The sequence below is a fragment of the Podarcis gaigeae genome (assembly GCF_964106915.1).
Source record: "Podarcis gaigeae genome assembly, chromosome: 10".
Classification (NCBI taxonomy): Eukaryota; Metazoa; Chordata; class Lepidosauria; order Squamata; family Lacertidae; genus Podarcis; species Podarcis gaigeae.
The window spans coordinates 70,013,185-70,036,040 of record NC_139686.1 but is presented as its reverse complement, the minus strand read 5'-3'; the positions used below and the strand labels follow the sequence as shown (position 1 = coordinate 70,036,040).

The following is a 22,856-nucleotide window of genomic DNA, read 5'->3' as shown; positions in this document are numbered from 1 at the left end:
CCCCATTAGCTAAAGTGGTGCTTCAGGTTAAGAACAGTTTCAGGTTAAGAACGGACCTCCAGAACGAATTAAGTACTTAACCCGAGGTACCACTGTAGTTCCAGTCAAATACTCGGCTGCAGGCAATGAGTTTTTCACTTTTTGCGACCAACTGTTACATTAAAGTGGCAGACTCTTCAAAATAGTATATGTTGCCTAACCTGTTTACTTGGCAGTGCCATATATCTTTTAGCTTCTTACTCTCCTCTGTATACATTATCCATGTCCACAACCACAAATCTGGCCATTTGTCCCACCATCAAGGTAGTACTTCAACCTCTAGAGCTAATTCAGTGTTATGAAATTTCACGGATTGTCATTTTGCAAATCAATGCAACTGTTTTCCGGTGCATAACTTTTAGCTGTAAGCTTTCTCTTTCTTTGTTGACAACGTGAAGAGAACCATAGGTATCAACTCCGGTAGCCAATTAAGTTTTACGCAGAGTAGATCCATTGAAATTAGTGAACATGATGAAGTTAGAGCCATTAATTTGACTGAATCTATGCTGAGTAAAATTTAGTTGACTACGATCCCAGGTTTCCACATGGACAAGCCACATGGGACTGGTGCAGAGAGTCACGTCTCTCCCAAGAGATTGGGAGCCAGAGACAGATTCTCATGCTGTCTTCACCCTTCCCCTCAGCTTAGGTACAACTTCACTGCTCCTCAGTCATTGGCACTGACATTATCAGACATTTGCTTGTATATTGTGTATTTGATGTTTCTTTGTCACCACTTTCTGAACTTCTGTGGTGGAAAAGTGACTGGATAACCTTCTTTCCTCCCTCTGCTTCAGTTTTCTGCTTGAACAATAATTTCAACCTTTTATAGTTAATATCTTCTATGGGCTTCTCCAGACAATCTAGTTATTGAGCATTCATTCTGATTTGCTTGCACAAGAGTTACATGGTTAGATAATATTCCATCTTTATTGAACAGTTATTCTGATTTGTTTGTGGGGCAGTTATATGACAATGAGCATTCACTCTGCATTTCCTGATTTGCTAGTGGGGTGGGGTGTTTTTACGTCCTCTTGTTACTCGTTTATTCATTCTAAACTTTTCAATGCATTTCCCCTTTCACTTTCCAACCTGCAAAAAGTCCAGTTCTTTTTCTAAAGTGGATTTGTGACAGAGTGCTTTAATTTTATGGCTACATTTATAGAATGGGCCTGAATCCTACCTGCAAAATAAAACCTATTGGAGACATCCCATACCATCCTTGGATGAATATGCATCCCCACCTCCCGTCTATTCTGAAGATTCTAGCTAGCAGATATCTGGAGCTCTATGAACATGTCTATGTGAAAGATGTAGCTTAATATATCATCAAGATGAACTGATGTTTGTCTGTTTCTTGGCTGTAGTGCTGTTATATTAATTTATTCATTTCCCCCCTTTTACAGAGTGTGAATATAGAAAAGCTACAAGGGTCATCTATTCACATTTCCACCAAAAATGGCTTATTAAAAGCCAAATATCTTTATGCAGAATCTTCATTGCTCTCTTCAACAGCTGGTGACATTCTGCTGGGGAATGTTCATGGTAAGATAGCAAATTGGTCTACAATTAGAGCTACATTTTGTTTAGCAAATGCCTTTTTAAATGTCTGTGATAGAAGGTCATCAATTTCACATTAAGGCCTGGAACTTTGTGTCTTGCCACCACTATCAGCCTCAGTTCCTCAGACTCCCTTCCTGCAAAAGCACCAGGATCTGCCCTTTATCTCCCACTATGAAGACAAACACACACAAAAATTCACTTTCTGTGCAATCGCTTTATCCTCCTTTTCCACACCTCGGATTCCTTTATCATCCAAGGGCCAAACTGCTTCCCTAGCAGATGTCCTGTAGTTGAAGAAATTCTTGTTGTTGGTTTTAGTATTTTTAGCAACGTGCTTCTCAAATTATTTTTAGCAATCTTTATTGTCTGCTTGCATTTCTTTTGCCAAAGCTTGTGTTCCTTTTGTTCTCTTTGTTTGGACAAGACTTCTGTTTTTTTAAAGGAGGCCTTTAAAAAGCCTGTGATAGCTTCTTTGGTTCTGCTTGTTAAGCATGCTGGCATCTTCTTGGCCAGGGTGATACCACTTCTGATCTGTGATAAACAGCCAGTGGAACTCCCAGCTAAGTGTATATAGGATTGCGGCCATACCTCATTCCAGGCATGGCAGATTAATAAACCATAATCAAAACTATAAACTATTACACTGGCAGTCACTGTTAGCAAGCTATAGCTTTTTGTCTAAACGATTGCATTAAAATATTATACAGATAAAGTGGTATCTTAAGCGAAGTACCCTATAACTACACCAACAATAGGTGGAAAACACAATATTTGTAGCTAGAGGAATTCCACTGGCATAATAATATTTTCTTCAGAAACAGGATCTGTTCCTTCGTTACTGTAATTATATGTGAATGCTGCTTCAGTGCGGCCATTCTAGCAACGACAGGCAGTGGAAATATGAGGGCTAGGAAAATGTCAGGCTTCTTTCTTGTGCCAGAGTTGCCCTTCCTGGGGCCATGTATATTCCCAGTTTGGGAAGGAACTTGGGAGCTCCCCCTTATGAACTGGATCTAAATCTTTGCAGAAATCAGCGGGGTTAGGGTCTCTTGATACAAATTGGTGTCACGATGACTTGTGTTTGTGCTGATTTGTTGGAAACATTTCTCTGGGTGTTTGGGCTGGCATGGTGCACTCCAAGCAAGTCACTGCCAATTCCATTCTTGGTCAAGAGCATCCTATGTCTTGGTCCAGCGGTTCTCATCTGTTCTTGGGCAGATGACTAATCTGTGTATCCTTCATGTTGCTTAGGTTGGTGGTCAGAGTGTGGGTGTGCAGTTCCTCTAGTCATAATTTACCACTCCTGGTGTGCAGACTTTCCATGTGCTTGAAGTATTCAGCCTTGGTGATTCAGAAGCTTATACTGAATCTGAAAACTACCCATCTTTATAAGGCCCCAGAAGTTCAGCACTATGGCACCAAGCTGTCATCTCCCAACAAGTGTCCATCTTGCTTCAAATGCCATTAGTCCTTTCTGCCCCACCCACCCCAGTCCGTAGATGTATGCCTCTCTTTATTTTTTCATAGTGAATTGGCTGCTAACTTAAACTCCTGGCTGTCATCCCAGCCTTCAGAATAGAGCCAGGCTGACTGGGCACACGCAGTCTTGAATAAATAAATACAACTTGATTTTAAAAATTATGGAAGTATGAACTATATTTAGCCGCCATGTAGTACACTGATGTAAATTTGGCAGTGTCCAATTCGAAGCTCCTAACTAATAGGTTCTTAATTTGTTCACAAAGGCCTATTATGGATGTTTTAAACTTAGTTCGTACTTGTGTTGTGTGAGTTTTAGGCTACTTTTACAACACTTCCTATAAAAATATGTTGTATTTTTCTTCCAGGGTGCAGTAAAAAGGCAAACAGAGTTGTATCCAGTTTAAACAAGATAACCTTAACATTGCTTCATGCTTATTTTCAGAATGCTGTTAATGAAATGTTATTGGGACGTTCTGTTATTTTAAACAAGTGTTCTTTCTATAAAAAGTTTTAGAGTCATCAGAAGTGAAACATACTTCTGACAGTACAATCTTATACATGCCTACTCAGAAGTAAGTGATATTGAAGTTGCAGTCATATACACCTCACTGAGAATACACTCCACTAAATGGAGTAGGACTTACTTCAGAGTTAATGTGCCAAGGAATGCACTGTGAATGTGTTTATTATACTGTATTCATATTTTATGGGAAATTAAAATGCTGTAGAAAAAGCAAATAGAAAATGAATGAGTTTTGCAGTGAGTGGTGATTCTTTCCAGATGGTGTCATGGGGCCTCTAATGGGCCACCCTAAATCTTTCTGGAAGTATCAACCAGTTTAGGCATATATTTTGGGGGTGGAGTAGGACAGGTATCTGGTAGCCACAGACCCATCTACATAGAACTGGGGGTGGGCAGGAACAACACCAACAAGCTCAAAGTCATCTCTCTGTGCAGTGCTTGCAACACAAATGGAAGAACCCCTAAGTATTTTCAGATGTCTCTGTTTTTGCTCATTAGTAGATATCTGTGGCTTCTCACATCAGGGCTAAAAGCAAGATGGATTATTGAGCTTGTATCTTGGAGCCTTCCTCTGTATTTAATCTTGCATCTGATGATGATCCTAAGTCAGAAACTCAAAGAATACAGTGGTACCTTGGAAGTAGAACGGAATCCGTTTGACTTCCAAAATGTTCGGAAACCAAGGTGTGGCTTCTAATTGGCTGCAGGAAGCTCCTGCAGCCAATCAGAAGCCATGGAATCCACATCAGACATTCGGGTTCCAAAGAATGTTTGCAAACCGGAACACTCACTTCTGGGTTTGTGGCGTTTGGGAGCCAAAACGTTTGACTTGCAAGGTGTTCAGGATCCAAGGTACGACTAGATAGCACAGCAGAGACATAGTCATCAGGTTCTGGAACCAACATTGTCTCAGCCCGATCCTGAAACTTAGACTTGTATCTTACTATGTAGAGATAAACAAAATGTGGACTTTATAAAAATGCTTCCAGTTTTCATAAAGAGCAAAAATGAAGAAAGCTTGAATTGCTTTTATCAATGATACATTGCCCAACCTCTGTAATTCATGGATGTCAGCACTAGTTCAGAATAAACAATTTGGCTAGAATTTGACTTTTTCCTCTCCCCAGAATATCTCGATTTGAGGGTTGGTTAGCATAAAAATTATAGGCTTCATTAAGCACTGGCATTGGTGGAACAATTATATGACCACACAATTCTTGCAGAAGCTCATCCTTCCAAAGCAGCATATTGAACTTGCTTCAGATAATGTGATTTGCGAGACCTTTGTTGATCTTAAAATGTTTCTCATTCTTTATGGGTATCTTTAGAAAGTCCATAAACCAAATGAGGTGGTAAATCTTATTTGAGAAGATCTGATTTTTTTTTTACAAAACAATGTGGTTTTTGAAAGTGGAGAACAGAATACATGCCATTCTAAAAAACTGTCAGCAAATGGTCTGGCTTTGGGAATGAGCTGTAGGCGTCAGCCTGAGATGAGCTGGGAGATGTGCTGGGGAACTGGAGCTGAAGAGCAAGGCAGGAATCAGAGAAGAGCAATTATCAGAAACCAAAATCAAGGAGTAAGAGCTGAAGGGTGAAGCCAGAAGTCAGGCCCAAAGAGGAAAGAGGGACAAATGAGTAGGCAGGCCCAAGGAGTAAGAATCAAGAGTCCGAATCGAAAGGTCACACAGTAATGCTTCACTGCCCTGGAGGCTAGGACCCGAATCAGTGGATTCAAGTCAAGAAAGGAGATCCCAACTAAACATCAGGAAGAACTTTTCTGACAGTAAGAGCTGTTTGACAGTGGAACAGACTCCCACAAGAGGTGTGGGGGGGAACTCTCCTTCCTCAGAGGTTCCTAAGCAGAAGTTGAATGGCCACCTGTCATGTATGATCTGGTTTAGATTCCTGCAATCCAAGGGTTGGACTAGATGACCCCTGAGGCCCCTTCCAACTCTACTATTCTGCGATTCTATGAAACAGGAAGTCCTTCCTGTCTGGGAGAGTCCATTGGCCAGCCAGGATAGGCAGGGCCAGACTTGAGGATACTTGCTTCTTAGGCAGATGCTGTAACTTGTAGTTCTGTGGCAGCTTAAATGAATCCGAAGGTCCTCTTATTTGAGCTCCTGACAGGGGCACAGTCTGCTTTGGGATCACAGTCTGAATCTGAGACCTACATACAGGATGGGATCAGAAACTGAACTAATGTTCAGAAGAAACTAAAATGTTACATCCTACTCAAAACACTTCTGTGAAATAACTGTCCATGAAGAGATTGTGAGGTCTTCTCAGTAGATGAAAGGCCCTGAATACAGAGCATCTCCATACAAGTGCCAATGTATGCATCTATGTGTAGACCCTCCATGTGATCACACTTCAAAACGACCTTGACAGATTAGAGAACTGGGCCAAAACAAACAAGATGAACTTTAACAGGGAGAAATGTAAAGTATTGCACTTGGGCAAAAAAAATGAGAGGCACAAATACAAGATGGGTGACACCTGGCTTGAGAGCAGTACATGTGAAAAGGATCTAGGAGTCTTGGTTGACAACAAACTTGACATGAGCCAACAGTGTGACGCGGCAGCTAAAAAAGCCAATGCAATTCTGGGCTGCATCAATAGGAGTATAGCATCTAGATCAAGGGAAGTAATAGTGCCACTGTATTCTGCTCTGGTCAGACCTCACCTGGAGTACTGTGTCCAGTTCTGGGCACCACAGTTCAAGAAGGACACTGACAAACTGGAACGTGTCCAGAGGAGGGCAACCAAAATGGTCAAAGGCCTGGAAACGATGCCTTATGAGGAACGGCTAAGGGAGCTGGGCATGTTTAGCCTGGAGAAGAGGAGGTTAAGGGGTGGTATGATAGCCATGTTCAAATATATAAAAGGATGTCACATCGAGGAGGGAGAAAGGTTGTTTTCTGCTGCTCCAGAGAAGCGGACACGGAGCAATGGATCCAAACTACAAGAAAGAAGATTCCACCTAAACATTAGGAAGAACTTCCTGACAGTAAGAGCTGTTCGACAGTGGAATTTGTTGCCAAGGAGTGTGGTGGAGTCTCCTTCTTTGGAGGTCTTTAAGCAGAGGCTTGACAACCATATGTCAGGAGTGCTCTGATGGTGTTTCCTGCTTGGCAGGGGGTTGGACTCGATGGCCCTTGTGGTCTCTTCCAACTCTATGATTCTATGATCAGGAACATTTGTGTCATGACCCTAGTTTCAAGTAGTGACTAGAGCATGGACTGGGATGGAGGTTTCTAAAAGTCTCAGGGAGTGGACCTTGAGGCAAGGACTTCAGAGCTGTTGGGTAAAGGCCTTGACCCCTGTACAGGATCTAATCACCTGACTTCCTGAGACAGCCCCCACCCTGCAAGATATAATTCCCTCTCCCCAAAGAGTGACTGTCGTTATCCCCAAGGACCTCATAAACTGTGCTCCATCCTGGCCACAACTTGAATGCATATGGTTAGACTTAGCAGAGGAGTGGAGGAGTATGAATCTCTAGGCCTCTAAAGCTTTCCACATGGCATAGATAGCCAGGCATAGCCGATGGGATATCCTCCATATGTTGCCACACTACACCTCCCATCATCTGTTATCATTGGCCATGCTGGTTGAGGCTGATGGGAGTTGGAGTCCAATAACATTTGGAAGGCACCAAGTTTGCTACTCCGGAGGAGTTAGTTGGGCACCAGACCTTATTGGAGGAGGTTGCAAACTTAGGGGTGGTTGGTATCCTGGCACTCCACTCCCACCAGCTACTCTGCCTGGCTGATTCAGGATTCTCATTCTCAGGATTCTCATTTCCATACCCAAGGTTGTTTGCACCTCCCTGGGCAGGGCACCACGCATGGGAGGCATATTTGAATGCTTGTGACCCCAAGGTTGCACAATGTCACACAAAAACATCCCTTCCCCCCCACCCTAAGCAGCTTCCAAGTGGGGAGTGTTAAGCCATAGGACAGATTAAAAAACACATGACAAAACCTTTTAAAATACTTTAGGAGGGCTCAAAACCACTGCTAGACCTTCAAAGTACAGGGTTACAAGAAGCCTTGAAATATTAAATGCATCACATCTTGGAAGTCTCTGGAAGGGGGGCGAATTGTGCCTTAAATTATGAAACCTAGTTGGAGGCTGGGATAGATCACAGTGTAATAACATAGCGAGAAAGTTTCGCAATAAGGAAGAACACAGGTGGGATCATAAATCAAGGAAGTAGAAGTGGAATTGGAAGCCAGATCAACATATTAGGGTCATTGGTGCAATCAGGAATCCTGCAGAAGTACAGCACTTCATTTTCTGCCTATAATAGGTAGATTTCTGCTAAGAGCTTTTCCACGCTCCCTCCCTTTTATTTACAAGAAATCTCTGCAAACCAGAAGACAGGAGGAGATGGACTCTCTGCTGAACGCACATAACCCTATCTCCTGTTTCCCAGAATCCGTTTATGTCCCAGAGCAGCTGTCAGACACCACTTTGTACCATGAAAGCAGAATACAGATTTGGCCAGCTCAGTGATACAAATCCATTAGCTCTGCTCCTGGTAAGACAAGATTCTGGACAGAATTGCAGATGAGCTAGTTCCATGCCAAGTGAAGGCAGCTTTCAGTTCCACTGGTTTTAATTGCTTGCTATTTTGAAGCATGAAATCTTGCCAGGATGATTAAAACTGATGATTTATAGCCATCTCACCAGATATCTGATGCTGGTAACATCCAGCATTTACTTGGCACACGTAAGCATTGCACTGAATTAATAGGAGTCATGTGGTCACCACAAACAGGCAAGGCTCAGGGGCACAGCTGTGACTTATTTGGTTGATTCTAGAGACATCACCTTGCCAACAAAGGTCCGTATAGTAAAAGCTATGGTTTTCCCAGTAGTGATGTACAGAAGTGAGAGCTGGACCATAAAGAAGGCTGATCACTGAAGAATTGATGCTTTTGAATTCTGGTGCTGGAGGAGACTCTTGAGAGTCCCATGGACTGCAAGAAGGTCAAACCTATCCATTCTGAAGGGAATCAGCCCTGAGTGCTCGCTGGAAGGACAGATCCTGAAGCTGAGGCTCCAATACTTTGGCCACCTCATGAGAAGAGAAGATTCCCTGGAAAAGACCCTGATGTTGGGAAAGATGGAGGGCACAAGGAGAAGGGGACGACAGAGGACGAGATGGTTGGACAGTGTTCTCGAAGCTACCAGCATGAGTTTGACCAAACTGTGGGAGGCAGTGGAAGACAGGAGTGCCTGGCGTGCTCTGGTCCATGGGGTCACAAAGAGTCGGACACGACTAAACGACTAAACAACAACAACAAAGGCTGCAGCTCTGGGCCTGCTCTCCCATTGCTTCATTCTAGGTGTCATAGTTTCATTTTAGGCTATTTGTCTTGGTTGCAGTCGAGTTTTCTATACCATGCAGAGCTCCATACTACAGTGGCACCTTGGAGATATTGTGGGCAAGGATGCCCAGACTCCATTTCTCTCTGTCACTAGCCAAGAATATCAGAATAATTTCTACCCAGGATCTGCCAGGCAAATTGCAGAACTGTGATTAATCTTCAGATGGAAAGTTACGCAAAATGCAATTCTGCAGAATAACATGAAGGGACACAGATTGAGGTGGGGGGAGTGGGAAAATGTCACCAACTCTGCATGTTCGCAATCTGGAAATTATTTTCCATTATTTGCTGAGAGATGTATTTCTGGTAACTTGCTAGTAATCTCTTGTGTATACTGTTTGGGACTGTCCATAAAAAGGGTGATGTTGAAGTCATTCCAATCACTATTCCCCTTCCATGTAAAACAATTGGGCAGAGGTGGGTGGGTTGGTCCAAAATGAAATAGTTATCAGCTCTGGATATTTTGGGGAACAGTATTGTTTGCTCATTTTTTTCATATAAACCACCTCTGTAAACTGTTTAAAAAGACAGACTATAGATGGCATTAATTTCTGCTTTGGGTGTGTCAGCACATTGCAAATAAGAGGCGATTTATAGTTAGCAGGGCCGGCCCAAGACATTTTAGCACCTGAGGAAAAATGGCGCCTCCTTCCCCACCAGGCAAGAAGGAGTGAGTGAAGATTTGCAACAGCGACAAGGGGGCAATAAAGATCTGCTTCAGGATCTACTGCCTCGGTGGATCCTGTCACCTGAGGCAGTCGCCTCACCTTGCCTCATGGATGGGCTGGCCCTGATAATTGGCCTCAGGACCACTCAACATCTTGCTGATTTACTGTGTGAATTAAAACCATCGTACATCAAGCTTCAAACTACTGTTTTAATTTTTTTGCAGGAGACACAACCCTTAAAACAAAAACAGGAAACATCACAGTAGGTAAGTTGAAGGGTGTTCGTTTGTTCTTACCTGTGCAGATGTCACGTGTGGGCAGCTTTTCAGCCCCTGGGCAACTTTTAATTGTGTAGCTGCTGAACTATTATTATTATTATTATTATTATTATTATTATTATTATTTCATAAACGGCATAAGGTATGGAGCAGGTAAAAACCCAGCTCAGCCAAAAGCGTGTTTGCAGACATTGTTGATCAGGGGAGCCTGAAAAGCTCCTTCAAAACTCTTCCTCTGAAGCCTTCCTCCGCTCACCTTAGACGTTCCCGAGGTCCACTGAAATCAGTGGTGCTAAAGAGAGTTAGATATTTAAGTTCCTTAGATTTCAGCATGACTGACTCCTGCTGTGTTGTGTCTGTTAACTCTTTAACACTGTGGTCTGGAACTCTATTGGAACAGCCGTGAACTTATATAAATTGTCTTAGCGGGGGAATAAGATACAGCATAAATTAAAAGTTTAAGAACATCTCATAAAAGGAGATGTACTTAAATGAATACATTTTTGTCTTGGGATGTAGCGACCATATATGCATCTAAAGAGTGTAATCAATAGGAAGACAAAGCATTGCGACTCAAGAGTCTAAAAATGAAAGACAATCCTTGTGTAATATACATTCCAGACATCTGGTGTGTAACAAGACACTCAACGATAATTCTATCCAGATTGTTCAACCTCATGCAGGCAATAATTTCCATTCAGCTGGGCTATCAAAATGAATTTGTAATACTTTTTCCAGCCCTGATGGCATGTATTTCATTCAGCATCAATGTCTGCTATTTTTACCCAGGACACCTAATGAGTAGGAACCTTGAATTTGTGCTTTGCATCCTGGCCACCAACAAAATGTATATGCTGCCCCTGGCAAGATTTGCCCTAAATTCAGATTCAATAATTTATAAAACCTGCATGGTAACCCCACTGAAATGAGTAAAGTCTTGGGAGGCTGGAAATCCATAATTTTCCTTATTTTAATGATCATTAAAATGGGGTGGGGAAGGTTCTCTCTGATTACACCAGAAGTTGGCTGTAGAATGTACTGATTGGCTGGGGGTTATGACATCACAATGAAGTAAGTTAGACCCATTAAAACTTAGTTGATTACCATCTTGAAAGACCCAATATTTGTTGAAGGTAGGTAGAAGCTGGACTTGCTTGGGGTGGGAAAAATACCACACACACACACAGCGTAGTCATTTTTTAAAGGCATGTATGAAGACGCTGTTGTTTGTGGTGCTTCATTCTTGTGTCTGCTTCTTGTATTAATTGAGATCCATATGATGTCTCATCGCTCCCTTAGCAGAGAGATTATCTCTTCACTCGTAGGAGGTGCACAATTGTGCCATATCTTCTTTGGGCACACAATTGTATAAAGGTAAAGGTAAAGCGACACCTGACCATTAGGTCCAGTCGTGGCCGACTCTGGGGTTGCGGCACTCATCTCACTTTATTGGCCAAGGGAGCCGGCGTATAGTTTCCAGGTCATGTGGCCAGCAGGACTAAGCCGCTTCTGGCGAACCAGAGCAGCGCACGGAAACGTCCTTTACCTTCCTGCCAGAGCGGTACCTATTTATCTACTTGCACTTTGACATGCTTTTGAACTGCTAGGCTGGCAGGAGCTGGGACCGAGCTCACCCAATTGCAGGGATTTGAACCGCCAACCTTCTGATTGGCAAGTCCTAGGCTCTGTGGTTTAACCCACAGTGCCACCTGCGTCCCTCACAATTCTATATAGGCATTTAAAAAGAAGAAGGCAGTAGAGGAGTTTCCCAGGAACAACTCTTTCCCCTGGGCCCTTCCGTACAACCACTCAAAACAGCCACTGAAGCAATAACATTTGATGCTTGGGGCATTTTCTCCTCAAAAAAGCTTCTCTTTTACTTCATCTCCTATATCAGCTTTGATTGTGAATATCAGAAATCAGACTGGGGAAATGAGTTCTTGAAAGAGGTAGAAAACTTCCCACTCCCTGGTAAATATTCTGCTTTAAAGACCAAACACAATTTCTTGTAACATTTTCTTGGCAGAAATGGTGTATCTGGTGGTGGTGGGGAATTGATTGTCAGTACTGTATATTCCCTCCTGAGATGCAAAACATTCCAAATTTTCATAAAGCGTTTCATTCTGTGCTGACTTCATGGCTGTGGTTTATATTCTGTTCTTGTATCAGTTTCCCAGACTTAGTGAGGTTCATATGGCTCACTGCTCTGTAGAATATTTGCCAAGCTTCAAATAATGTGATCCAGAAGGACGCTCCCGTCAGTTTGACTCTCCCCCCTACACGCACGTTCAGCAACTTCCTCTCAGTTTGTGAACCCAGAATCTCCAGAGTTTTTGGGGGGTTTTTTTTAAGCAGATCAGTGTGGTTGTTGGGTGTCTTGGCAGTGACTGAAAGCGAAATGGAAAACTTTGGCACAAAAATAATGCTAAGAAGAAAGCCCAAAGTGTGTTTTGTGTTATGATTTATGGATCCTGCTGCCTTTAAAAAAATATATTCTGGGTGATAAACCTGTGAGTGAGCAATTAGTGGTGAATAGTGAGATAGCCAAATTTGCTGCTGACACCATTTTTTTTCAGGACAAGAACAAAAAAAGATTGCAAAGAGCTCTAAAAGCCTCACTCCAAACTCAGTGAATGGGCATTAGATGTGATTCAGTGTAAGCAAGTGTAAAGGAATGCACATTGGGACAAAACCCTGAACTTCACTTATGTGCTAATGGGATCTGAACTGGTGATGGAGCCTGGGGAAGCTCAGTTGGCATGAGACTCTTAATCTCGGGCCACCCGCTGGGCAAAAGATTCATGCATTGCAGGGGATTGGACTAGATGACTCTGGGGGTCCCTTCCAACTTTACAATTCTATGAAATAAAAAAGGAATTCGATGAATTTGCACGGACAGAAACAGGGTCCAATCATGTGGGTCAGGAAAGGTCTGGGCAAAAAGATAAAGTCTTTATAAGATGTCTGATGCAGCTGATGAATGCCATTTATCGTAGAGGGAAGGGCATCCCATAACAGAGGAGTGAGAGCAGGAAATGTCTGTTTTATGGTCACTGCTCTATAACAGTTTGTAAGATACAGCACTATAAGTAGAATTTCTGCAGATGTTCTTAGTGATCTTACAGGCAGTAGAGAGGTAAAGGTAAAGGGACCCCTGACTGTTAGGTCCAGTCGTGACTGACTCTGGGGTTGTGGCGCTCATCTCGTTTTATTGGCCAAGGGGGCCGGCGTACAGCTTTCGGGTTATGTGGCCAGCAGGACTAAGCCACTCCTGGCAAACCAGAGCAGCACACGGAAATGCCGTTTACCTTCCCGCCGGAGCGGTACCTATTTATCTACTTGCACTTTGACGTGCTTTCATACTGCTAGGTTGGCAGGAGCAGGGACCGAGCTACGGGAGCTCACCCCGTCGCAGGGATTTGAACCGCCGACCTTCTGATTGGCAAGCCCTAGGCTCAGTAGTTTAACCCACAGCGCCTACGTCCCCGCGGTAGAGAGAGGGGCAGGCAAAATGCAACTCTTTGGAGGAACATCTGGATCCCAATGCAAGTCAGAACTAAAACACAGACTCCATTAGCATACTCCAGCTGCAATTTCCAGCATGGCTTACTTCCTTGAGACTCTTTTGTAAACCTGCTCTTGCCCACAGGTAGAAGTGAGGGGCCACATGGGGTGGGGGCGGCAAGAGTTACTGGAAACACGAAACTGTTATAGCCCAGTTCTCAAGAGTAGCAACAGCTTTTCAGATTCCTAGATCCTGGAACTCATATCTTTATTACCTCACAGTGTGATTCAGTAAGTCCCAGTGCTGTTTCTGACCACTAATGTGCCCAGTTACCAGCATTGTTGTCCCCGCCCCCTGGCCAAACTAAATCAGTTCAACAGCTGTGGCTGTTAAAACAAAAAACAAAAACCCTGCTCTCGCCAAAGGTTTGCAAGATCATGCTGAGAAACTCTGGTCATATTAAACTGATTTGCTACACTTGATTTCCTCTTAATTCGATGACTGCTGCAATCTGATGTGTCTCACCAGTGGAAATAGGGAAGCAGGAAGAAACAGATAAACTGGAATCCTTTTATTTATGATTGGGAAATGAGTCCTCTTTCTCATTATTCTAAGTGCCCAATTCACTCTCGTTAGTTCATACATTGGTCTCTCTCCTTAGCATATCAAACCCTAAATAGCTCTTGATCAGAGAACCCTAAGCTTCCTTACCAACTTAAATTTAATTCATTTTAAAGGCTGCTGCGATTAAAAATCCAAAAACAACCGCTGCAAGTGGTCTGCAGATTATTTCCCCCTTTTCTCCATAAACCTTAGCTTCCTTTGTTACAACTTAGAAAGCTGAACAAAAATGGGCTTTGCGTCAGTTGTGTGTTTAGCCCCAGAAATCTGTCTTTCATAAACTGAAGCAAATCTATCAAAACTGTTCCTTCCACTTCATCTTCTGTGCTCGTCAAAACCAAGTTTGCTGAAATATCTCAGGAACACATTGTTTATCACAGCCATCTGTACCTTTTAATTTTGCTCCCTGCCTTCCCTAGAGGGCCGCCCTAAAAATGGTTGAATTTAAGCTCGTCTTATTTTATTCACAATCAATGCAATGCAGCTAAGCTTAGTTGCAAGTTAGACTCATGGAAAGGTATGGAACCAGGACGGTGATTAAGTTCTTTTGATTCCAGTGGAAATTAACTAACCTTTTGGCTAGATTGTGCCCAGTGTCCTCTATTTGCACCTACAGTTTCAAGGTTGACATGCAAACATAGTATATATCCCCTCCAACATGAGGCCGCAGTTCCAGAGCTCTTTTTTTGGACAAAAGGCACTTAAATCCTACCGGGCTCTTCAACAGGAAAGAAGAGGGCCAATCCTCTTTGGGGGGTCAAAATAATGTTAGATCTTTGTTTTTGAAAATTGAACAGCTCCGTGTGTACAGCCCTAACTGTTGGATTGGGGAGAGGAACAAGGCATGCCCTCCCCATGTAGCAGAGCAATTCTGAGGCTTTGCAGAGGTGTGGAGTTGTAAGTGCATCCCTAGCCCAGAAGCGGGGGGGGGGGGGGAGAGAAGATTGGGCCTGATCCCTGTGCCTTCTTTAGGCTTCTGGAGCAGTTGGGCCTGGATCAGGGCTTCTGCTGGCTGACACCAGCAGCGAGAGCAGCTTGGAATCTAGCTGATCCCAGGCCAGGTCAGAATGCCCTGTTTCTGGGCCTTCTGTTAGGCTCCACTGGTGGGGATATGGCGGCAAGCTCCATACCTGCAGTTTCAACAGGTGGATGGGGAAGGCTTGTGCCAGCAAGGTGATATGAGCATCACTGTGGCAGCTGGTGAGAGGCTGCAGCCCACATAAGGCAGTGTGGCTGAAACTGTGGATGTAAAACTTCCACATGCGTTGTCCCAGGACTGGGTTGATAGTATCTTTGATCTTTCGAATATATTGGATCCTCTGTGTCCACAATGAATCTCCGGGACACGACAAGGAAAGGAAACCGAGAAAGCATATTTCCCGTCCCTCTTTTGTTCCGGGTTCTCTGATAACACCTATAAGAAGCTGTACATCCCAAATGCTGACTTTATAAATGTATTCTAATTTAAATTCCTGTCCTGGAAATGTAGTTGGCCAGCTTTAGGAAACGCTCCCAACAGCATTCCAGATGGGAGACGCCCTATTAATCTGAAGACTGGGAACGCAGTCATTTTCTGACTTAATTCATCATTTATCATGGCCTGAGCGTATTTCAAAGTTTTGCACAGCAACAACCACCTTCAGTAATCTGGCTACTCCATTTAAGCTCCTTCTATATTTTCTACAGATACTGACTAAAAAACCCCAACCCCAAATCCCGTTGTTTTTTTTCAACCGATGAAACAGAGTGGTTGCGTTCCAGTCTCTCTCACAGGCTGACGTATCAAAACTCCTTTTGGGCTGGGTGGGACAAGGCCACGCTTGAAGCTGTCTTCTCATCATTGGTTGTTTACCATTTTTCAAAGCCAAAAAGATGCTGTCACTTTTTCAAATGACCTGAGTTGGCAGCTCTGTTTTTCTTCTCAGGAAGAGATTGTGTTCCCTTATTTCATTCACATTCCTTGGCATATTATCCAGCTGTGTTGTCATGTACCCCTGGAACTGAAAGCGCATGAAATTGTGTGAGCAACTTCCAGTGCATCAGTTAAGAACAGAGTGCCTTTCTGAATGCATTCAAGGCTGCAGTTCTACATGGAACCCTGACACTTTTATAGGATCTTTCAACACGGAGAGCTGACCACACTCCAAGAGTAAACTATGACATCAAAGGTAATTCTAATATATCAAAAGGGAATTAGCATACATATTGAATATATGTGAAGAGATGTGAATTGACACAGACCTTCCTAAACTGTACACTAACAACAGGTTAATAGAATTGTAGAGTTGGAAGGGACCCCAAGGGACATCTAGTTCAAACTCTTGTAATGCAAGAATCTCACCTAAAGCATCCATGACAGATGACCATCCAACCTCTGCTTAGAAACCTCCAAGGAAGGAGAGTCCACTACTCCAAGGAAGTCTGTTCCACTGTCGAACAGCTCTTACTTTCAGAAAATTCTTCCTGATGTTTGGTCGGAATCTCTTGTAACTTGAAGCCAAAAGAGCTAACAGTGAATAAGCAAGTTAAAACTAATTATCTGAGCTTGCGGTTCTAAAGCATGCCTGAAAACACACGGAAGAACTAGGATGCAGTAAAACTGGGCAGGGAAACGAGAGAGTGACAAGTGTTGGCTGAAGGGGTAAAGGTGGTAAAACAAGGAGGCTTGGACCACTTGATTTAGAGAGAAAAGGACAAGATCAGAGGTGGAAGGGAGCTTGCATGGTGTCAGGAGCTGGAGTCAGCAATAAAACAATCAAGCACCCAATGGCAGTGAAGTTAATTCTTTATTCAAAGAATGAAACAGCTCAGTCATAGTTATCCCAGCAACTCTGTCCACAAGGCAGTTGCAAGAACTGAAGGTCCTTTCCTTCCCACCGCTCTCCTTCCCCAGCAGCCTGAGGCTTCATCATCTTGCCTCTTGTTGTTTCTCCCTCTTCATTTCTCTGCGTGTTCTGGGAGACCAGGGAGAGGGGAGCTGGTCGCAGCAAGAGGGAGAGACTCCCTGGATTCTTCAGCAGCTTGCCTCTTCTCTGCCTCCTGTAACTTCTTCATTAGGCATTTAGGGAAGAAGCAAGGAGTGACACATTGGGTGATCACATGTTGGCTTAATGCTTCCAGAAGGAGTCTGATGCTCTATTGAACCCTGAGGAACCCCAAGCATCACCCTGGAAATGACAAGGATCAGAACCACCACAAAGCGGTGCTACCCACTCCCAACTTGGATATGCTCCAGAAGGATATCATGGTCGATGGTATCTCAAACCACTGAGAGGTCAAGAAGGATTAACAGGGATACATTGCCCAACACAGGATTAACAGGGATACATTACATCTCTCTCCCGAGGCAACCAGGGCAGTTTCTGTGCCAAAAACTGGGCCTAAACTCCACTTGGATCAGTTTCCTCCATGTGCACCTGGATGTGGTCCACACTGATATATGTGCAGCAAACACAGGCTATAATAGCACATTCTTGCTCTTTTTCTGGGAGGGGTGATCTGTCACATACATGGCCCAAGAGCTTTGTTAAAAGAAAAACTATGAACAAGTTAAATGCATTTATCATTGCTACAGGACAAACCCTGGAAACCCTAGGAACAAACCTGAATCAAGCTTTTGGTTTCCACTAGTTAAAAAACTCTTTCAAATAGCTCTTCCTTTTTTTGTCTAGTTGTGTGGTTATCTCTGAGATTTAGCTTTCAAACCACCATGACTTTTTCTGTTCCTTGTTAATAAATCCTTTGGATAAAATAAGTACATGTTGGGGGGAAATACTGGCAATTCAGCCTTAATAAGCAAAGATTTTTAGAGCATTTCCTGTTGTTTAGCTTCTGGGTTCAGCTTCAGATGTATTCTGAAACTCTCTTAATATCATAGTGTGGGGGTTTAGAATTTTTTTACAAAAAATAACAAGCAACTTTTGTTCCCTAGAGTTTGTGCAAATTAGCTTTTGAACAACTTTTAAATGCAAGCTTTTCTTTCAGTGTATGTATGTAGGGGGAAACATTCATCAAAAGCCTGGATAGCATGCAGAGACAGTTTAGAAAACAATGTTAGGTTTGTTATCTTTGTACCCTTCGAAAACATGCTCCTTTTAGAATCACCCATACATCATTTTGCTTTTGGTGAACCCTTCTTCCTGTTTTCCTAGAGGAGGAAAAATGAAAATGTCTGATGAAAAATATCTACGTGGTTATCATGAACATTTTGAGAAGAACTAAGCTGTGTTACCATCTCTGAACAACTGCAGATGTTCTTTCTATGTTAGATGTTCAGTGAGTCTCAAACTATCTATTAAAAGTTTAAATATAGAGAGAACATTGTGTCCCTTCTTCTCTCTTCCCCCACAAAAACTCCACGGCACTGCTTTCGCCCTAGGAGCAAACATTTCAGAAACAGTCTTTTAATATGGGACTCACAAAATATACATACTATTTCATTGGAACCCACACGGCTCAAAATATTTTCATTCTTTTGTTCTTCAGATTCCTCCGAAGGATTCCTGAAAGCTTATACACATCATGGGGAGATAGATGTTTACATTATCAACCAAAAGGGGGAAGTGGATCTGAAATCTCAGGAAGGTTAGTAAATAGTAATTTTGTATGTGAAGCTTTTACAGCTGAAGCACTTTTACTCAACAGCAAGTTCCTCTGATTTCAATGGGATTTGGCTCCAAACTAAATGTAGCATTATGTGTAAATAACCAATATGCAAAGTTCTTGAAATTTGCACTTCAACTTTGTGGCTCTGTGGAAAATATGATTTCTGCTCTCTCTCGTTCTTTTTTTACATTTGTCCTGAGTGAGTCACTTAAATTACTATGGCAGAAATGAAGTTAACCTCCCTCTCAAACTGTAGAGCTCAATCAGGGCTTCCTGATAAAGTATGAAGAGAGTAACCCTTTCCAACAAGAAAAAGCAGAGGTGGCATGAGGATCATCATCCTGATAACTTCTTAGGTGTTCACTGCAACATCCAGACTTTGCACACACAAACCAGTATAGAGTCAAGATTTGTTGTCCAATATGGGCTGTGAGTCCTGGAAGACGTGATCCCTGCTTTAGTAGCCACTTTCCACCTGGCCTAGGAGGGTGGAGCTCTGCCCGCTTGCTTGCCTGACTCCAGCTACAAAAGCTGAGGCTGCTGAAGAGGCCTGGCACCATCTTGGCTGTGAGTCCTGGGGGGCCTGCTCACTGCCTTGCAGGCCTTTTCCCACCTGGCCTGGGAGGGAGGAGCCATGACTGACTCCAGCTACGAAAGCTGAGGATGTTGAACAGACTCTTGGGCAGGGGATTGCTTAGGGGGTCTTGTTGCTATTAATTATTTGCACCTTTAATTTTTAGATGTTATGATTTGCGTAGAAATGGTTCAGATTGTTCGTGTAGTTTTTGATGTGTTTTATTTCTTGTTTATGACTGTTTCGTTTTGTTGGTAATTACATGGTCAGACCTCACCTGGAGTACTGTGTTCAGTTCTGGGCACCACAGTTCAAGAAGGACACTGACAAACTGGAACGTGTCCAGAGGAGGGCAACCAAAATGGTCAAAGGCCTGGAAACGATGCCTTATGAGGAACGGCTAAGGGAGCTGGGCATGTTTAGCCTGGAGAAGAGGAGGTTAAGGGGTGATATGATAGCCATGTTCAAATATATAAAAGGATGTCACATAGAGGAGGGAGAAAGGTTGTTTTCTGCTGCTCCAGAGAAGCGGACACGGAGCAATGGATCCAAACTACAAGAAAGAAGATTCCACCTAAACATTAGGAAGAACGTCCTGACAGTAAGAGCTGTTCGACAGTGGAATTTGCTGCCCAGGAGTGTGGTGGAGTCTCCTTCTTTGGAGGTCTTTAAGCAGAGGCTTGACAACCATATGTCAGGAGTGCTCTGATGGTGTTTCCTGCTTGGCAGGGGGTTGGACTCGATGGCCCTTGTGGTCTCTTCCAACTCTATGATTCTATGATTCTATACATAAAGATTTCCATGTTGTAAGCTGCCTTGAGCATGGTTTTAACTATGGAAAGGCAGCATACCAATATGTTGACAAAAGCAGCCAGCACATCGCTTTGGAAGAGGGGCATCCAATTTTGCCCTCCAGTTGTTGTGGACTCCAGCTCCCATCGTTCCTGACCATTGGCTATACTGGCTGGGGAAGATCCAAACAGGGCTCTGGAGTCCAAAAGATCTGGAGCTGCCATATTGCTTTCCTTTTGCTGGGTAAAAACAGCAAGCCCACATTTCTCATGGAACTCTGTTTAATTTTTTTTTTTGGGGGGGGTGTTTCTCTGACCCAAAGTGGCTTATGCCTGTCACCTTGAATTGTCTTAAGACAAATCCTTTTGTTCTTGTGTATAATAGGCTCCATTACTGTCAAGGTACCTGCAACTCTTCAAGCTTATCTGCAGTTATCTGGGAGCAAGGTTGAGGTGAGCCCAGAGATCCAGTTACAGGAGACTCAGAATGCCTTTAGGGAGGACCGCATTACAGTTACAGGTCAGTCTTGTCTTGTAGACGCTCTCCCCATAAAACTTTGCTTTTAGGTATGAATCAAATTACTCTGTTAATTAAGTGTATGCAGTCAGGTTTGCAACCCTTTCCATGGGTGCAAATTATGTTTGTACCAGATTTCTGCCCATCATTTTTAGCCTAAACTGTAGTTAACACCATTGCCTAGGCAATCCTTAAGTGGGGTTAACCTAGGAGGAAGGATGTGGTGGGGAGAAGCAATCTTGTTGTCCATGCTAGAGCTTTTAGTCATGGGATATCTTTACCGGGACTGTGATGGACTATTCTAAGTACAGAGAGCATAAATTCATGCTTGAACTGCACAAAACATCATGAGATTCAGTGGGGGGGGTGGAGCTACCCTACTTTGCTAAATGGAAAATTCTCACAGAGAGCTGTACATTGTCTCTATTTTAGTCTTCTGAACTAAGAGCTTGCTTCACAAATAAGCGGCTCCTTGGAGAATGGCTCAAATGATGTGTATCTTGGGGGTGATTGATTTTTTTCTGCTGGGAAGAAGGAAAGAATAGATAAGTTCTGGTTTAGACTTGCCAGATGTAATTACTGTAATACCCTTTGCTGATGTAGCACTTTAGAAACAAAAGGAATGCTAGCATAAATCCAAAGTTTGCCTTGCTTGCTATAGGCGAAGAATACATGGGAGACATGGAAGGTTGATTTACTTTTATAAACCTCAGTTATTTTCAGTCAAACACAATAAAATAATATTATATGCACCTTCAGTACAATGTTCAAGTCCTACGGACAAACATCCTTTTGATACTCTGGGTTTTTTCCCTTCAAATTACTGGTATAGGTTATTTCCTTTTGTTAGCAGTCCAATAACTTGTTCCCTGGCAAACTGCAGGAAAGAGTGATTTGTTACCATTGAGTCAAGAATGCTCGTTTGGGTTTTGCTTCGTCATATCCATGCACCACATCAAGGACCTTTATATATCCAAGGGCTGGCACCAGTTTTGCTTGGACAGTCAAAGCATAACAGAGGAGGCTGCTCCAAACTGCACTTCCAAGCTACGCACTTGTTTTGTTCCTCTAATTTAAACAGCCTTTGATGACACAGCCCAATACACAGACACAGCCCAATACACAATTATCTGAGCTCAGGCAAAGTCACAGGAGAGTCAGAAAGGATACCTGACGAAGAATCAATGTTAGGGAAGCCCACCTAGCCTGTTTTCTTCTTACATCATTGCCTCTCTCTCCTAGCCTATCAAAGACCTTCTTATTTAAGAAGCCATTTAGGTTGATGGAAGAGATTGAAACTAATTTTGTTGTTCTCGTCCAGGCTTTTCTCTGCTGCAAGTTAGAATAGATGTAATAAATGTATGCCCATGTTTGTAACTTTTCATCGAAACACAAATTTGCTTGCTTCATTGGTTCAGAAGCAAGCCATGCTCTTCTTAACTACATAAGATAATCCCAGTATGTGGGAAGGAGAATTGAAGTAAAAATAAAACTTGCAGAACTTTTTAGGGAATACATTTTAGTGGCTCACCAGTTGGAAACTGAGTCAATGAACTGTACGTAGTGGAATACTACAAATTGTGAACTATGTGAAACAGTTGTCTTCTGTGAAACTACTGGAGGCCCCCAAAACAGGGTGAAACAATGGTGGTAGCAGCCAAGAATCTGCTGGATTTTAAATTAATTTTAATTTAATTTAATTTAATTTAATTAATTCTTCATCATCCTTTACTATATTTAGTGAGCAAGCCAGGAATATAAACCACGATTGATCTCTCTTTCTTTGAATGGACAACAGTTTAAGCTATCCAGCATTTGCTGCGTTCAGATGTAACAGGGAACTTTGGTTAATTTAAAACTGGAAGTAGTAGCTTTCAGTCTCCTGTGGCATGTGAAAGGGAATGGGGAAGTGTGGGAGCCCATGGCTTGCTGTGGGTTGTCTACACAGCACTGAACTATGACTTAGAGTTGCATATGAAGTGGTCTATAGAGACAGCATTTTAATATTTCAGGCAATGTCATTTCAGGCAAAATCATTCTCATTGTATTATTAACTTGTTGGATCAAAGGTTGATCACTTAATACATCTGATATATTTATCTAATTGAATAAAAGAAAAAGCATGTTTATGTCAAGGCAAGTCTTCAGCAGCTCTTACATGACTCAGCTATTTCCCACCAGCCTTTAACTTCTATATGTATTATGTTTTCCAGGCAAGTAATTTTGCTTCCATATTAACGCAAGCTCCTGTGGGATTTTCCTCCCAATTTCATTTAAAGGGTCGTGGA

General features: G+C 42.8%; 1 protein-coding gene across 1 annotated transcript in view; it reads left to right on the top strand.

Annotated features, from left to right (window-relative positions):
• Positions 1 to 22,856, top strand: part of FAM185A (family with sequence similarity 185 member A) — a 38,685-nt gene that overhangs the window by 11,225 nt on the left and 4,604 nt on the right. The window contains exons 5-8 of the mRNA XM_083701606.1: positions 1,446 to 1,584; positions 9,902 to 9,943; positions 18,567 to 18,665; positions 20,437 to 20,571. Coding sequence (XP_083557732.1) covers positions 1,446 to 1,584; positions 9,902 to 9,943; positions 18,567 to 18,665; positions 20,437 to 20,571 — 415 coding nt within the window. The remainder of the gene's footprint in view (positions 1 to 1,445; positions 1,585 to 9,901; positions 9,944 to 18,566; positions 18,666 to 20,436; positions 20,572 to 22,856) is intronic.